This window comes from Temnothorax nylanderi, unplaced genomic scaffold (genome assembly GCF_030848795.1).
Source record: "Temnothorax nylanderi isolate EJ_2023f unplaced genomic scaffold, tnyl_v1.0 TNYL_tig0020_pilon, whole genome shotgun sequence".
Lineage (NCBI taxonomy): Eukaryota > Metazoa > Arthropoda > Insecta > Hymenoptera > Formicidae > Temnothorax > Temnothorax nylanderi.
The window spans coordinates 1,319,145-1,337,220 of NW_027249082.1; the positions used below are offsets into that span (position 1 = coordinate 1,319,145).

The window sequence follows — 18,076 nt, forward strand, 5'->3', positions numbered from 1 at the left end:
ATGTGTATATATATATACAGCATATATATATGTATACAGCATATATGCGTACACTGCGTGCACGTGCGAGCGCAGACCTACGCATATACGCAACTTCCATGGCGGGACTCTCTGTGCATGTCTTTATGTGCTGTTTTTATTTCCTACTCTCTTATATACCCTTTTGCCGTATCTTGCGTCACCGTGCCTGGCGATCTTGATCTTATATTCTCACGTCTCTCTTGCGCTGTTCGTTTCGACCTACACGAGTGAACGAGAATATTAGCAACAAAATGTGCAATCGTTGCGCATCTCGTTGCGCAATCCGTCGTTTGCGTTAATAAAGTTGTCGGCCGCGAGGAAAAAAAAATCGTTACGTAAGACGTTTCCTATGCTATGTTGCTTGATTCCACGAGATGGATACGAAGGTTAACGCGATTACACAAGAGCGGAGGATCCGAGGATCTGATAATCCCGAAAATCTATTCTAAAATTAGAGATTAGGATATTTCAGTTAGATTTCAAGATTCTGGAATTCGCGGATTCTCTACCGTGATTGATTTTCGTGGAATCAGGGATTGCAGGATCCGAGGATCCGAGTTTCGCATACGTTATCTATAAAAAGTCCATAGATGAATTTATGAGGTAAAGTTTCACTTTTCGCGAAATATCTTCTATCGCTCGTCCACATTAATACGTCACGCCTATTTATAGTCACACGATTCTTATCCACTGCGTATCGTCGATGCATTAATAATAGTTGCCAGCAGCGGCAGCGGCAGCAGCAGCAGGAAAACTCGTAACCCTAGGTATCATTTTTTCCTCCTAACGATTATTCCCGAAGAAGCATACGCGATTAGACCGCTCGTTAAATAGACTCTCTGTTGCTAATGCTATTCTTCGTTTATCTTTCGCATCCTCGACCTCGTAGCGATCTCGTCGTCGTCATCGTTGTCATCGTCGTCGTCGCCGTCGTCGTCGCTTGTCGTTGATAGTTACCAGATTACGTACTTCTTGATTGCATATTCATATTATATCGAGTTAGCTGAAATGTTGCACGAGCTGCATTATGCAATAGTTGCCAGTGGTCGCGAGATGCGCGCGTTTGATCTTCGACGGAGCAATTTATGTATGGGCGGCGTTTAAGAGCTGAGGACAAAGTCGATAGTCCGTATCGCGATCTCCGCAGACCGAGTGTTTTTATTTGTGGAGACGAATCGGCGAATCTCCTCGCCGAGGTTCTCACACTTGAATGTTTATTTTCCATTCGGTTTTCTTTTCGGTATGTTAAATTTTCGACGTCTCTTTCCTCCTTTCTTCCTCTCCTGTACTGTATTGTGACAGTATCTTTAGTCTCTTGGAACGCGATGAGATGACAGTAGAATTGCGCTTTTTACATGGTATTGACATTTGCTACGAGTAGGTAATTATAGATGAGAAAGAGCACGGGGCGAAGTCCTTGACGGAATTGATCGATTCTCTGTCTTGTTTCGATAAACGCGAAAGAGTTTTGATTCTTTTTTTTTTTTTAATGTTCTCTCAGACCTTTCTACAGACCTTCTGTTTTTTCTTTTTATGTCTACATTATTCCTTTCCTGCAACAAGCAAAGTTTTCACGTATATTTTCAGCGCTTATAAAAATAAGAAAGAAAATCAAGCAATTCCATTAAGTACATTACTCTGTATAAATACGAGTGTGGTGTTCGTTATGATATCTTCGTTGATTTTGAACGTAATTAAGAGAATCCCCTCTTCTCTGCAACTATTTGACGTAGAGTGTGATTTATGGGAAGAATAGAGGATGTTCTATTTAACGTTATCATCAAAAGTATTTTTTTTCGCAATAATAATTTTTTATATTAAAACAGCATAATTAAAAAATATTTCTATTTGAAAAACAATTTTTTAAATATACCGTAAACTAGTAAAAGAGATTTTTGAATAATCAATAAAATAAATTTTAACTTCATGGATTAGAATATTACATTTTTGCATAAATTTTTAATATTTTTTGTAACGATTAATTAGAATTTTATTACTCAAATATCTGTGTCGCAAAAAATATTTATTCCAAAAATTTTCTTTACAGAAAAATTGCATATTTAAATATTACAATATTTGTATACTTTTTGCATTTTACAATGAAAAGGTAACACCTGTGATAAAATATTTGCATTTCGAATATTTTGCAAGAGAAAGCTATTACATTTATGTTATAATAGTAATTAAATAGGATTTAACATTTATTTTTGAGATCTTTTATTTCATAACTTTTCATTCGTATATTTATACGTACATTTGGTAAAAATATATGTGCATACTTTTTTTAAAAATTAATTAAAGAGTTCGTGAGACATTAGGTATTGCGCAAAGAAATAAAAGACATTGAGTGTGATAACGTCGGATCGACCATTCTTATATATTTTGGGGTGATATTAGTAGACACAGTTGGCATCGTTAATTAATTATGATGAATTCATCGAAACGGGACCTTGTATTCCAGGAACGACAAGGACTTGCAAAAAAGAAAAGGATATAAGTAAAGACAGTCACAATAAGTTAGAACACTCGCTGATCGGTATGGAGTGCTGTAAGCTGTGCGGCAAGAGCGTAGCCAACATAAAAAAGCACATGAAATCGCACAACCCCGACAAGCACCAATGTCAAATATGTCTGATATCGTTGACCAGGTCTGACAATCTGAAAAGGCACATTAAGTTGAAACACGGCATGCAGGATGTGATATCGCCGTTTATGCGCATGGACCACAAGCATTTCTTAGCAAAATCCGAGGCGGGTTATTTGACTTAGTAATTCTTGCGTCGCATAAACACACGCAGTGCGTCCATGTGCAAAGTATACTAACCGCGGGATTGTGCGAGGATCTTCGAATCGGCTAAGCCTGTCAGGAACTCGATTACTGGCCTTATTGGAATATACTATGTATAATTTAAGGTAGTAGAGCATAGATACAATGGTCCGCTTCGCGCCAAAGCGACAGCAAGTTACAGGACCGTGTCTCTCGATAGATTTCACTCATCCTTGGATCTCTCCTTGGATACCTCGGATACATCGGATATCTTCCGATTCATAAATCCTCGTATATTCTACATACATAATTTATTTTTACGTAATTTATTTTTCTATCATATAAATCGTAAGTGTAGATTTGCATGCATGCGTTTGCAGGGAGTTGGCCTGGAACTCGTGTAACTTGTGCCCATGTCATTTTACACGTTACTTAGTATTAATCGCCACGGTCGATATGTCGCACGAAGGACCCTCCTCGTCGCATATACGTGACGATTACATCGTGTGCGCGTGCGTCTCTTTAGAGAGCACTATTTAAACTAAAATTAAATTTATTTATTCTTGTGCGTTTAGCTCCTAAGTATTTAATGCTAATGAGTAAGGACACGGGGATCTCTTTCTCTCGCTTGAGACAAGCAGATTCCCTTAGTTATAGCGGAGTGTTTGTAGAATCCATGTAAGCTGGAGATCTCAGTGAAAGTAATGTCGAGTACAAAACTTCATTCCTGTTCTACCTCCCGTTGATCGTCCGAATGACGTTTCGTTCTGAAATACGGAAGACGGAGTAACGTTCCTCCAAGATTACGGACTATCGCCGGATCTTGTAATCATCCTCCCTTTCGTCACTTCCGTGTCACGCCCGGATCCGCGGACTTCCGCTCCGACTACGAGGATCTCGCGGCTTCCCTTGATCCCTGCGTCCTCCGGACGCTAGGGTTTTCAGATTCCTAGATTTTCGGACTCCAGCATCTTCGACTATCGTCTGTAGGCGCGCAGGAAAAATATATGATCTAAACGATGTTAAGTATCTCTTATACGCACGCGTCACGAATGGTTTTGCACCGTTCTGATTATCCTGGGATCTTCATTAGATCCTAAATATATATATATATATAACGCGAAAACATATTTAGCGTTACATAAAATATAAAAACTTTATATTGGAACAGTGTGCAAAAATAAATTACGGAACAATTTTTTTTATCTCGAACAGCGCGATTGATCGGCGTAATGGAAAGATGATGCAAAACATTCTTCGACGCGTGTACGTAAAATATATATATATTTATACGTATATTATATTTATATGACGTAGGTTGTGAATCACGTCGAAGACTGATTTCTATGTGAGTCGTCGCGGCTCAAAAATAGTCATGATGAAACTAGTCCCGCAGGCCCATAGGCTGTTACGAGAAAAAAAAAAGAACAGGCTTCGGAGCTCACTTATGGTGCCTTTTGCTTAAGTACAAGGATATCGCTTGTCACGAGATAAATAACGATAATACGATAAATAGTAATTATAATAAGCGATGCGATATACCTCCCTTAGGCAGTGCATGGTCACACGTTCATAGCCCTTTGTACGTCGTTACGTAACACACGTGTCCTTTTTCCACCGTCTGCGTCGTTCTCGCCCGTCGTGGCTCCGGGTAGGAATGGCGTCGAGCCAGGTTTTTTTTATCTATGTTCTTTCTCTATTTGCAGATGCGACACTTTTAGCTCTTCGAGCCATTGAATTCGCGCCAATAGCGGGCGGTAAATCGAGCAAGTATGTCCAAGTTTTTTCGGAAAGGTGCCGTACGCTCATAAACGCAGAATACCCTCGCGAATACTGTTTCAGTTTTAGTTACTCGTTCATTTTTCGTCTCGCCAAAACTCGGCGCTTGTTCTGTAGCTGTTCCCTCGAAAGTCTTTAGTCTACTCAAAACCTGCGGAAAGAACATTACGTAGGATTAGCCGAAGTTTCCACGCAGCTTTACGGGATTAGGTGTAACAAGGTCGTCCTCGTACTTGCGACATCTCGCAGTTATTGAAATTCCTTGTTCTCTTCGTCAGCATCCTAAGGGAATTCCTCACGCTCTCGCGATTTTTCGAAACATTCTCGCGCGGCGGACGCGACGAACTTTTGCTATCTGTTCGTTCGCACAAAGCGACAACGCAGTTTCATGCGGGAACGCGCGTTTTGTTCCTCTTTCTGCGCTCACGCGCGTTACGCAACAAATAAACGTCATCTCGTTTCGCCTCTCGCAGAGCGGACGCGTTCTGGCAGCGTCATGGTTTCCAAAACTGTTAAAAAATGAAGACGTAAAACTCTCCCGGGAGCGTGGAATTCACTTACCTTATAACCGGACCACTCACTTTGATTATGAACAGTAATCACAAGATAGTTTGCCGAGAGGTTTATTTATTAGCTCATTTTTATGTCTCATCCGTTACGAAGGCGTCATTTATTTTTCAGTCGCCGTCTTAGAATTTGCCTTTAGTAGCTTGGAGTTTTTCAAGTCTGATTTCTTAGCTTCTACTGCTGTGAGACACTTGGTGCTTTATACGATACTACGTTCTAATATTGAAGTTCTAACTTGCTTGAAAACTTGACCTGCTCGAGATTTTAAGATCTTTCAATGCTTAAATTCTAATCTTAGCAGCTTCGCTTTCTCAGATCTTAAATTCTTATCTTTCTCGTAAAGTACGAGCGGTAGATACTTTTCGTGAGTTAAAGCCACACTAGTAGGCCCGCATCGATTGCACCGAGTGGTAGTAAAAATTGCAAGAGTTCGGAATCACAGAGCTCTGTCAATGACATATCGACTATTTTTCCGGCTGGGAGCCGGGCTAAAAAACAAGCCATGATCGCAACACGACATCACGATGTCGTTCTTGAGAATCAAACGGATTGGAAACCATCGTAGCGTCTCCTTGCCAAAAATACACAGGCGATATGTCTCACATGCCCGAATGTCCGACAGTACTTCTTTAAAACAACTTTTGCCTTTTGCATTTTTCATTTATTCTCCCATTTTTATTTCTCTCCTTACGAGAGTGTCATCTTCTTTTCATTCACCGTCTTAGTTTCTGCTAGATCATATGTCGAATTTGTCTCTTCAGGGAAACGATATATATAAATATTAAAAGCTTGCGTTCTGTATGCATTTCCTGTGGCAGTGACGTGGTCTTTTCGTCGCAGGACTCTCGGTATGTTTGCACGCGGGGAATTTGTGGTACTCTCCCATGCGCGATCTCCGAATGGCACGGATTCTTGAATCCGCGAACCCTGTCTCCGTTTCTCCGTGACAAGGGAAACACGTAGCCCGAGCGACAATTCGGATCCGGATAATATTAATGTCCGCGAGTTGGCCGTGACGTGCAGCCGTAACGCTGCGGAGCCTGCTGCATTATATCTCGCGCAAGACGTGAGAAACGTTGTCACGTTTCAGCGAGCCACCTCGGTATCATAACTTTCCGACCTTTAACGGTGGAAAATTGTCTCTCTGGGCGACGTGGTAAAGCGATGGATGGATGGATGGATGGATGGCGTCGCTGCATTAGCGAACCGAGCCCGGGCGGCAGGGCCCAAATGGAAATTAGTATCACGCGATACTTTCCCTGCCGCAGCCCGGTCAAAGGGCTCTCTCTCTCTGTCTCCCTTTATCTCTCTTTCTCACAACACGGTTGAGCGATAAAAAGCTCAACAGCATTTTGCATCCCCCCGGCAATAGTTCGGTCCATCGATCCATCGTTGCATCTAATTATACAGCGCGCCCTTCATTACCCTAATTACCCTCGCAGTGTGCCTTCCGTCCTCGATTTTATCGATCCGTTCCAATGCTCTTTCTGGTTTTTCGTATCGGATATTTTTTATTAATTTATAGATTTTTATAGGTCTACGATAATATTATATGTGCGCTTTACAAGTCCTCCAGATATTCATATAAGAAAAATATTGATATTTACCACGTAATTTAATCATTGACTCGAAACTTTTATCTGAACAGTCGTTGCATTTACTATTTTAATGTTTAACGGTGCGTCACGTTCCAAAATTAATGATCTTTACCATAATCATGGTACGCTGTTTTATTTTCGCGAAGCCTTAAATAGTCTTATAATCAGCTACGTCTTATAATTCACACGGTCCACAATCCACAATCTTTATGTCGTAAATCTTTACATCGGCTGTCCTACTTAGGTCGCGCAACTTGTGAAGTTCTCCCACCGGTTTTGTTTCCGACCTGCTTATTTCTTTTTCCGCGTTAAGCTCCACTTCTTTTCGCTCTTTTTCTCCCTCGTTCTCTCTTTCACGCCTTGATCCCATTGTCGCTTCTAAAATCACTATCTCAGGGAGACTCCTCCACCGTTACTTGTTCCGTTCACCGATACTCATTCTCGACATCGATCGATCATCGAATAAAGCGGCTCCACCGACGTATTACAGTTTTCTTTCTGCTCTCGAGACGCATCGGTTGTTTAATATTCTCGTGCACAGGCGAGAGAGCGAGCGCGGCACTCGTCCAAGGAGCGCGCGACGGGGTCCTTTCCCGACGATAAGCTTCTTACCGGCATATCTTCTCGCCCTTATTACACGAGTGCGCGCTCGTCGCACGGCGGTCGGACGGATGTGACGGTGGTTCGAGGATGAAGGCGCAGGATGGTGTCCTGAATAAGAGGATCAGCGGGTGGAGGTACGCCCCGAGCGAGGTGCCCCGCTCGCAAAGAGTTTCGTTTCTTGAGCACACGACAAGAGGCTTTTCGTCTTGCGCGCTCGTGCCCGCTTACTTTAAACCCCGGTGGTTGGCTTAACCAATGGAGGAGAAACCAGAACCGCCGCTGGCTTCCGCCGATACGTCCTTGAGAGCTCGCTCGAAGGAGCGGAAACTTCAGCTGGCGCAAATCTCGTGAAACTCTGCTGATCGCGCCGGGCCATTAATCATTTAACCGTGGGGTTTTTAGTGTGAGAAAAAAACGTTCTTCTATAGATATCTCTATAAAACGGCTAAAGTTTTAAAGTTTTATTTTATTTATATATTTGTGTATCTAATTTTTATTTTTTTTTAAGTTCTAAATCGTAATTATTTAATATAAATCTCCGAAAATCTATCTGCAAATTATTCTCAGTCATCATAAGAAAACATTCTTTATGCCATTTTTACTCGTAGCGCTATGAAAATCTTTGATACTCTTTCTTAGAACCATTCTCGTTGATGTCGTCAAATAATTCAAGTGATCTTCGCTTTCGACCGTTATTAGTATTGAATGCTCAATTGAATACAGAATTCGCTGTTCTCTTTGCGTACATCGTGATGTCCTCGTTATCGCCGTTTCCGAGCAGTTCAATCAAGCCTCGCCTCCCTTATGTCTTAAGTGGTTACATGTTCGGGGAACGCTGTGGCATTATCTTCGAACAGACGGTACGTACTCCACAGGTCTGTAGCAAAGCTATTGTACAGCTACTGACAGGAATACTCGAAATGAAGTTCCAACGTTTCGGTCGACTGCAGTAGCACTCCGGAAATCAATGGCATCGGGAAAGTTTACAGCGTCAGAATTTCGTTGCTCCTCGAAACTCACGCGACGCAATTTGCAACAAACGATTTCATCGGGACAATTAAATTGCTAGTAATTACGTACAGAACGAATTTTATAATGAATAATAGAATAATAGAAGCTCCGAGTATAGATTTTGCAAAAATATCTCATAGGTACTTTAGATATTCTATCGAACCCTTGAATTTCAAGCTCGACGAGAGAGGTTTTGCTTAATGTTTTCTACGTTAATCCGATAAATATAGATGATTCGCAAAATTAGCAGAAAGCTATCAGCGTTATTATTCCACGTTTAATCATGAAGAATCTTCAGTTTCTTGTTCCGAATTTGAGTACCGCTACCCGGGAGATTTTGAGAGGAAGGTTCCTCGTTTGAAGGAAGTATGTGCGGTTGTAAGATATTTCCTCGGCAGCCACGTGTGAATTTATTGCGGCATCTGGTTCAACGGAAAATAAGAAAAAAAAAGAACGCGAAAGTAGAGAAAGAAGGTACGAGTTGTTTCCCGCATATGATGTCACTCGGCGAGGGAAACGCGAAATTCTGTAGCAATACTAGTACCGTATGGGCCACTGTGTTGAATCCACGTACATAGATCATGCGGCCACACTCCTCAGCATATATGCAGTTTAGTCGAATGTGAACCGGGAGAGAGAGATACAGGAGAGGCGCACACAATGGAGGGTGGGAAATACACTCTGTTCTCTCCTGGTCTCGTCGTTGCATTCCCTTTACCCTCCTCTTCGCCACCCCGCTCGTCCTCTAGCGGCTGCTGCGTCTCTGCCCCTCTGCCCCTCTACCCCTCCTGCATCCCTCCTGCTTGACGGCTCTTTCTGGCACAACGTGGTGATCGATGCCGGTATATGAGAGAGAATATCGGGTTCCACGCGACGCGAAGATTGGGCGTTGTTAGCGCGAGAGTGATTTTTGAGACTGCTTCATCTTTAAGTACCTATAATTCGTTACGTGCGTGTTTCTAAGTACCTACATTTCTAATTTGTACGTTTACACAGCTATTATACGTTTCCCTAAGACGCGCCGTTGTATTTTAACGAGGAATTTCTTCCACGTTGAGCAGAATTTACGTCAGATGTAACTATTGTCCTACGGATATGTAATTTCATAAATTATATTATTCACGCCGGAGAGTAATAAGATGAGAAGAGATGAAAGTTTCGCCGAGATATGCATTCGGATGCATTATTCAGAACATAAACCGAGTATAAACCGCGTATACTCCCTTCGCACGTATATCAACGTTGCGGGCCGAAAAATAGAGACAGCTTACGTGCGCAGCGCCCGGTACAAAGTGTGTTAAGCTCCGAAAGGGCTCGTGCCCGTTTCTCTCGCTCTCCTCTGCATAATAAATCTCTCCGAGTACCCCCTCCGCTATTCTGTCCTCTCAGTCCCCCCCCCGTTTTCTTCCTGTCTCTTTCCCCCTGTGTGTACCTCCGCCCTCTGTCCATTCTCTCGCTCCCTCTTTCTCTCCCTGTTGCAACATTAGTCGGTGATGCTGGCAGCTGGATGCCACGCCGCTCGCCTCCGCCCTTGCATCCCTACGAGCTGAGGGATGCTCGCGCAGGGGTAACGGACGGCGGTGCTAGCAGCGGCTGCTAAGTCGACCCTAACTTTGAAAAGTTTGTAAAGAGGAGATTGTGCAGTATTGGTGGCAAGAATTCGATGACCCCTCTGGTTCCCTTACTCCAGTCGTGCACGATTTACTTATGGATGCGTAATTAAACGTGAACACTTTGACGATCATTTAAATTTGATCCTTTGACTAGAATAGAGTTGCAGCGTGGATGTTGGTCTATCGATGAATCCTATTATTGGAGCAGATTGAGAAAGAAAGAAGGAGAGAGAGAGAGAGAGAGTTTACTGGTTTAGCTAAATTGTATAGCACCATGCGTTTTGGATCAATGTGAAATGAACGGTAGACGATACGAAGAGCGTGCACTAGCTGCTCGTAAACTCCCGATGCACTTTAAAACGATTGACACTGAGCGCCCCGGAGAACGATTTCCTTATTCATAAATCTTCGCGCCTCGGAATACAGAGGTGCAACATCTCGTCTCTCGTCGTGCGATACAAGAGTTAGCTTTCCCGATAATCTCGCTTCGTTATTCGACCGGGGCCGGGAAAATTGGTGTCTCATTTACAGACGGCTCGCGTTGTGCAAACAACATCGGGCCCCGTAATTTCCAACAGATCTAACCGCATCCGCCTCATTCGTCTTTGTCTTGGGCGCTTGCAGGAATACTTCCACTTCCGACTGGCTCCACTTCCGTGCGACGCCCACTGTCGGCCCGCCGGGCATTTAAATACGTTCGTGCCTCGCGATTCCGATATAAATCATCATGCGAACGCGCCTGGCAAGAGCGAGCGCCTGCCCGTATGATTGTAAGGGTCGTGTTACGTCCCCCCTTCCTGATAAGATCAGTTTCGAAGTCTCGGAAATAATCACGCTACCGAATGGACGCTTGCTTGTTACTCTAATACGCGCAGCCGTCTGTCTTTTCCGATCCGTCTCTCGTGCCCATTTTCCACGTTCCGGCTCTTTGCCTCGAAAAACATGCGAAACTCAATCGCAACACGAGATAGTAGAAATTGATCTCTTCTAATTAATTAATTTATTATCTATGCTTTTCTATTTTTACTTCTTTTATTTAGGAATTTATTTCTAATTTTTTTATTGTTTATCCTAAGATCATATTTTAGAATTTTATTTATTCTATGTACATTTTAAAGAATCATGATTTTAAGTGTTTTAATTTCACCATTATTGCTTTTTTTAAAAATTAGTTTTTACAAGTTAAACATTTGCAACATATTAACATAAGAGTAAACATTCAAAGAGCCGTAATGTGTTCGATTCTATTCAGTGCTTTTTATGATTCGCGCGAAATATCAGACTGCGACACGAGTTGCTAAAGAGGATCAAAAATTTCCCCAGAAATACGGGCACGTGTCTAGCGTGTGCACTTTTACATATCTTCGGCATACATAAACTACACGAAAAAAGGAAATATACATACATTGGTAAGCTGGAACGTGCACCTCGAAAATTCGGGCTATAAAAGTGGAAGTAACGGAAAAATTTCCACGAGCAGTGACTTAATTCGGCGGAAAATCTGGCGTTAATGTACCGAGAAATTTAATTGAATTCGACGTGATTTTGATAGCTTCGGCTCTCCACAAAGAGCCGTCGTTAAAGAGTGCACACGCTAAAACGCGATGTCATCGTTTATGGTAAAAGCAATTTTGACGACCTCGAAGAGCTATTTTCGGGACGACTTACTTAATCGTTCATCCGATCGGCTGTCTCGTCTTCGTCAAAGCCGAAGTTCTGCAACGCTTTTCAATTAATGCAAAACACGAAACTCGACACCTCGCGACTGGGAACCGTATGCGTAATTTATACATATGCGAATCTGTGATTTACATATAATGACAGTTCGCTCTTTCCGCGTAAGTTGATTCGCACGAATCGCAGATGTTATATTAATAAAAACGTAGCGTCGCATAATAGTTCGGTATCGTCGGTCAATGTCACTCGTATACGTCGCGCTCGAATCAAGATCGTCGCGTCGATAGTCGAATCAGGATTGCGCCATCAAACTTCATTTCCGGACGTTAATTTCGCAGCTCGAGAATAGTCCGTGGCTATTTCGCGAGGAGAAATATTGGCATTGTCGGTGGCACATCGATTTCCCTGCTCGATAACTAAAATATAACTAGTGTCACGCTACCTATGGACACGTTATCACACGGCATGGCATATCCATAATAGTCCGCTGAACGTTTTTCTCCGTTCTAATTTTGCAATATTAATCATACAATTATACCGCAGAGTTCGTCGTAGTTGAAATATTTCTGGAAAATCGTCTTTTATATGTCCGGTGTTATTTTATCAAAAGCACGAGATGGAAAATAATCATTGATTAAATACCAAAGTTCACAGGTCTTATCTGAACGTTCGGTCCTCGAATTTTCTAATTGTAGGAGAATTCTGAGCACTTGATCGTAAGATCCGTAGAACTTTGGTCCTCTCGATTATTTCAATGATTTCGTTACAAAGCGTCTTTGAAAAATTGTGGATTATATAAAAATTATGCGAGAATTAAATAGCACTCAGTGAATCGAGGCTGAAGTGCATTTATTATATTAAATTCGCGTCAAACTATAAGAACGCAATGTAGAAATCGATTCGCGAAAATCGCCTACATATATGCCACAAATACGTAAATAATTTCTCGCCGAATCACGTGTTTCTCACGTTAGATCCTGCATGTTTGGTAAGCTTGAAGAAGAAAATACTCTCGATAACGATCAGGGCCTACTGCGTTGACCATCGCGCTTGTTCTGAACCTTTATCCTTACCTCCTTCTCCCCTTCATAACAAATCGCGTCATAAAAAATGCCTGCCTATGCGCCAACGTAGATTAATGCAACTATCGTAAGTATTTTATTAATCACCTTCGAGGCTAATGTTTGTGTACTTAGAGAATAGGATTTCTATGTGCACGCGCCAAACAAAATTTTGCGCTACTCTTTTTAGCGTCATTTAACGCACATACCGAATTTATGATAAAATTTCGTAATAAATCAAGGTATGATTTTACAAGAATAACAACGAATTTATAAATTGGTACAGCCGGACGCAAAATATTAGTATCTTGACGTCTTTGAATCCTGCTTGGAATTCTACAGTGGCAGAATTCCAAGATTTGATTTTCTAGCTTCTCGAATCAGTCGTATCTATTATGATCAATGGAAGTTCTCAATGAAACTTCGAATCTCCTGTTGCAGCTTCGGTTCTCAGGACCAATTTATCAATCGACGAAAGTATCGGAACAATTTTATTTGGCGTGCGCATCAGCTATTAAGATTTAAGTGAGTAAACAGGTGACGAGAAGTTACCAGGATCAAATATTGTAATATTTTTGTACCACAAGAAGAGATTTGTGAAATAATAAACAATGATTATTTAATCTAACCCACCGCGCGAACCACGATCGTGTGCATTTATCGTTTCGGCCGGACTCGATACTCTTGCGATTTGATATTCGGATCCGGTTAGATTTTTCGGAGGAAAGGGGAGAGTTCAGTTCTGCCAGAAAATAGAAAGAGAGGATGCGCGCTTTCGTGGTTCTCTACTCTTTTTTTTTTTTTTGTTATCTGGTTCGTGTCAGCGTAAAGAGAGCCATGTTTTACTTTTCCTCCGGAAAGGAGACAGATTCTCGTTTACTTGGAGTTTATTCTTGGAATTTATCATCTTCCGACACACAGGTGCTTTGCCCTCGTCATTTTCGATCTTTATCTTCTTTCATTCACACTTTGTCTCTTTTTCTTTCTTTCTTTTTGTCTCTACTGTTTCTCGTTTCTGACTCTTTCTCTTTTCTACCCTTCTTTCTTTCTGGTTTAGCCGTTACATCGGCCTTACCTGAATTTATGCGAGCCGCGAAACGTAATCGTAACAGCCACTGACGCATTCTTCGCTCCTTCACAAGGGACGTATTCTAACTCGGTGTTTTTCAACCTCTGTTCCATGTCAGACGACGTTTCGCGAAAAATGTGATCTGAAAGAAAATTCGCGCACGATTATTATTATTATTTTTTAACCTTTTGTATGATCTGCCCTATTTTATTGAAACGAATCTCAAGTAGCAACAAGGTGTTCGAGAAAGGGATTTACGAATAGCTGAGCTCGTTTCGGGCGTTTCACGAACGGAAATAACTGTGGAATAAGTAATTACGCACCGCGAGTTTGTAGAGTACCTGATACTTGTCACGTTACGTGTTTGTTTTATTGAAATCAAGATCAAAGGGACTATCGTGTATCGTGATTTTGTGCGGAAAAGGTATATCGATAACGGGAGAAATTTGAAATTGATTTGCAGATCCTGTTTCTCTTAACCCGCGTTCTCCATGTCGAAATAGTTTGACAATTTAATCCCGAGTAGTAATTATCTCACGAATAGCTCCCCGCTATTGATATACAACTTCCGCAGTGGCAAATCTCGCCGTGACGCACTGTCGATCCCTCGCGTGTGTCTCGAGGCATTTCTATCGCGCAGAAAGGGTTGAAAAACACTGTTCTAACCGAATCTAACCGAGGCTACTGTACTAACAAGAGAGGAAAAAAAAAGATACATACACTTATGTACACACATGTATAGCTAAAAATATCGCTGCCCCAAACCTTGTGTATATGTATAATAAAAAAGCGACCGTGTGTACAAAGCCTTTTTTTACAGCGTCGACGGGGCGTCGTTCTCGCGGCTGCATTCCGCGCGCGGCACTCGTCACGGAAACTCGGAAAAGTGGAAATGAAAAAGTAGCGCGGGGGCGATCGGGTTTCATTGAAAATCGAACGGTCGACGGGACCGACGAGACCGACGAAAGTTTTTTAACTTGTCTGCTTCCTTCACCCCCTTCCCCTTCCCCTTTCCCTTCCCCGTGTTTCGCGAACCCTTTCTTGGCGCCAGTCCTCTCATCGATCGGAAACGCGGAGTGACCTTTCACCTTCTTTCTCTGCCGCCCCCGCGCCGTCACGCGAATATTATTTAAATCGCGCATTAATCGAGAACGGAAGCTAGCGTGAGTGCAGCCGATCGATACGACGACACACCGCGGCGGCAATCGGCTTGTTGAGGGGGTAGACAGAGCGATTTAACCCTTTGTGGCACCCACCGTTTCCCCGAGTAGTTGCGTATAAGGTGACGCTTGGAAACACGGGGTAATCGGGGGAAACACGCCCGAACGTACTGTAATTTGCGCAGACACGTGTAAATACAATGCGCGAATATCCTTTGGTTTTCCATATTGCGCGCGGCGGTATAGCGACTTTTTCTGTACAAATAATTCTTTAGTTCACTGTAATAGAAAATAAGAGTTTAGTGATAACGATAATAATCAATAATTCTTTATACATGAGATATAATGCGATTTATAAAGCGTACAGGTTCATTTTTCGCGCAGCCTGTGCGTGCCATTAATATTTTTTGTACAGTTATTGCCGCGCACTTATATCGCCGCGAGTTTACTCATGAAATTCTTTTCGCCGGCAGTTTCTTATATTCTTAAAATGTGCTTCGCTTCGCACGTTGCTGACTTTGCGGCAAAATAAAGTGGCACGTGACGGGTAACCATCGCGAAAATAAGGCGGTTTGCAAGGGGTTAACACGCGATATCATGCTTGGAGTATCGCCGGAATGGAGTCTCCTGCGGGAGTTCAGTCAGCCTATTCGGATCCCGAGATGGTCTCGTCCCGACAAGAATAAACGGCATTCTATATAGGGTGTTCTGTAATGTTGCATGCAAGTAGCAGCGTATTATTCCTTTAATAACCGGAGAGAATATATCCTTAATTTGAAAATTTGAAAATTTTATTTCGATCTTCTCTTAAACACGAATGATTTATAAGATTTTTAATTTAGGATTTAAAGGTTTTAAATAAATCCAAAGTATTTGTGAAGATTCCTAAATTAACGATATGGAAACATTTTTAAATATGAAGATCTAAATATAAGCGCAAGCCGATGACCTCTCCATTGAATATTTTTATCTAATAAAAATTAATTGTTATGAGTTTTTATGTTTTTATGTTCACACTCTATGTTACCATTATGACTGTCGGCGGATATCCCGGGTACGTGCAAATACGTTAAGTGAGGCACGTAAAAACGAATATTGATCAGTCCGAATGGCGGCGTGAGCTTTCAGGGACTCCATTTTTCCAGATCATGGAGCACCTCGAGTGTCATTTTCCTGTCGCGCGGAGTCTGTGCAGGAGTATAGTAAATCGCTTTCGACTCACGGTCCGCGTCTCTCCATAAAAATAAATTAAAATAGCTTATGCATACTTTGAAACAGACATAATTTTTTTTACGTTTTATCATATATTGTCCCAGACATCTTGAAAAACTTTACATCTGCTTTTCGGCTATACGCATTTCCTTAAAGATACATTTCTCTTTTCTAACTTCGAAAATATTTCATCTCGCCATATTTCTTATCAATCCGTGTATAAATATAGAAATATACTGAAACACTTATTTTTGCTTGTTATTAAGCAAAATGTGTACAGATTACTTTTAATAAGGGATCATAATGTGAGTAGAGAGATCTGAGAGACGTTCGGAGGTTTATGAAGGACCGTGGGCTTGAAAAGAGGGATTTGACGTTCTGAGGTGTTCTATGCGTCTCGACGACAGGGAGATTTCACGACATTATTGGGTTTATGTACAAAGCAGCGCGCATACTCGCGCATATGCAAGCACTTCGCGAGCGGTGCGGTGCCCGACCGCTCGCAGAGTGTGCTCCATTACGTTTCAGGTCTATCTCTTCCGTTTGAGATTTCGGTGCCGGGCACTCGTACCTTGAGACAGACAGAGCCATTCGGTATCCTTGAACAATACAACGACCTCGTTCCGCTCGTGCATCAGGATATGGAAGTATAATTGCTTTGGTCGTCTCGCGCATACGTATCATTTCAATGATTAATTAGGCCGACCGGCGTAATGTCGGACACGCGGTGCACCGCCTAATTTCTTGGGCCAAATTGTTTCGCGGAGATCGTAATTTGTCTAAAATACTGAACGTGTCTACCTGATCTTGCTGGAGAAACGCCGTGCATAAAACAAAAATAAAAATTCGATTAGTTTAATAACAAATGTAGATATAGATGATAATTTTTTTCTTTCTTTTTTCGTTTGCGAGATTAACATATCAATTGTATAGCACGTTTATCAATATCAGGCCACTCGAGGGATTAACGCGATACCGGGAAAACGAGAGAAGCCCTTACCGACCAGCTCGCTTTGCCTACGCACAAAACTTGTACGCCCATTTTACGCTTTTTCTCTGATTAATCGCACTGGTTTGGAGTTTGATCGATGTTTAACGAGGACTTACGTGTCTGACGCTTTAATCGCACGTTCTCGTCGTCTGCCTCGAGTACCTCGCATTTCGATCGCGTCGAGGGGCAAGTGTTTGCGCTTCGTTCGAAGACGCGCGGTGTATATCTTCGACGCAGCTCGTTCGTTACTTGGTGCACACCCTTAAGAGATATTTTGCACTTTCTTCGTATCGAACGACAATCGCATATCTGAAAATTAATTACGTTTCTCAGTCGACGATTACATAATTGCTGCATAAAATAATCTTCCGGGATTCAGAGATAGTAGAGTGAAAAGCGAAAAAAGCTGGAAAAAAAGTACAAAAATAGTGAACAGAGCTGTAGCAATACGTCGTGTTTTCCAGCTTTCATGCCGCGAACTTCTCAGTTGCGACATTTCAGCGTTAATGATAAATAAAAAATTTTCACCATTTTCCGGTATAACGTCAGCCATATTTTGTCGTTTTATGAAGGCAGTGCAAAATTCGTGTTAAATACACGAGAGTGGCGGCGTTGCTCGTTTTTAGCTTAGTAGCTCGGAGCGTCGCTTGATTTAATATTTATTCCTTCGTTATGGCCGCGTTTTTTTTATATCAGGTATTTGCGAAAATGGCCTGTAAGAGCTCGCGCCTCTCACAAAGCGAAATTCCATGTTTTTAAATACGGAATTATTAAGCGCATCTTTCGCGTACAGAGAGAAAGAAAGAGAGAGAGAGAGAGAGCGTCTCTCGAGCGACGAAGTTATTTGGTATATGAGCTCGCGGCTCAATTTATTTAAATTTATTTAAACGATACAATGTCTTGCAGCCCGTAAAGAGCAGCGACGCCTCAAAGGGAACGCCGCGGTA

General features: G+C 42.0%; 1 protein-coding gene across 5 annotated transcripts in view; it reads left to right on the forward strand.

Moving 5' to 3' along the window:
- LOC139769152 (uncharacterized) overlaps window positions 1-18,076 on the forward strand; it is a 60,189-nt gene that overhangs the window by 14,910 nt on the left and 27,203 nt on the right. For 2 of the 5 annotated variants that reach the window (XM_071699969.1, XM_071699965.1), the window contains one exon: window positions 2,483-13,325. The exons of the other annotated variants lie outside the window; for them this stretch is intronic. In XM_071699969.1, coding sequence (XP_071556070.1) covers window positions 2,483-2,790 — 308 coding nt within the window. In that variant the 3' untranslated portion in view covers window positions 2,791-13,325. Of the gene's footprint in view, window positions 1-2,482; window positions 13,326-18,076 lie in introns of those variants that run through there. 5 annotated transcript variants of the gene reach the window in all.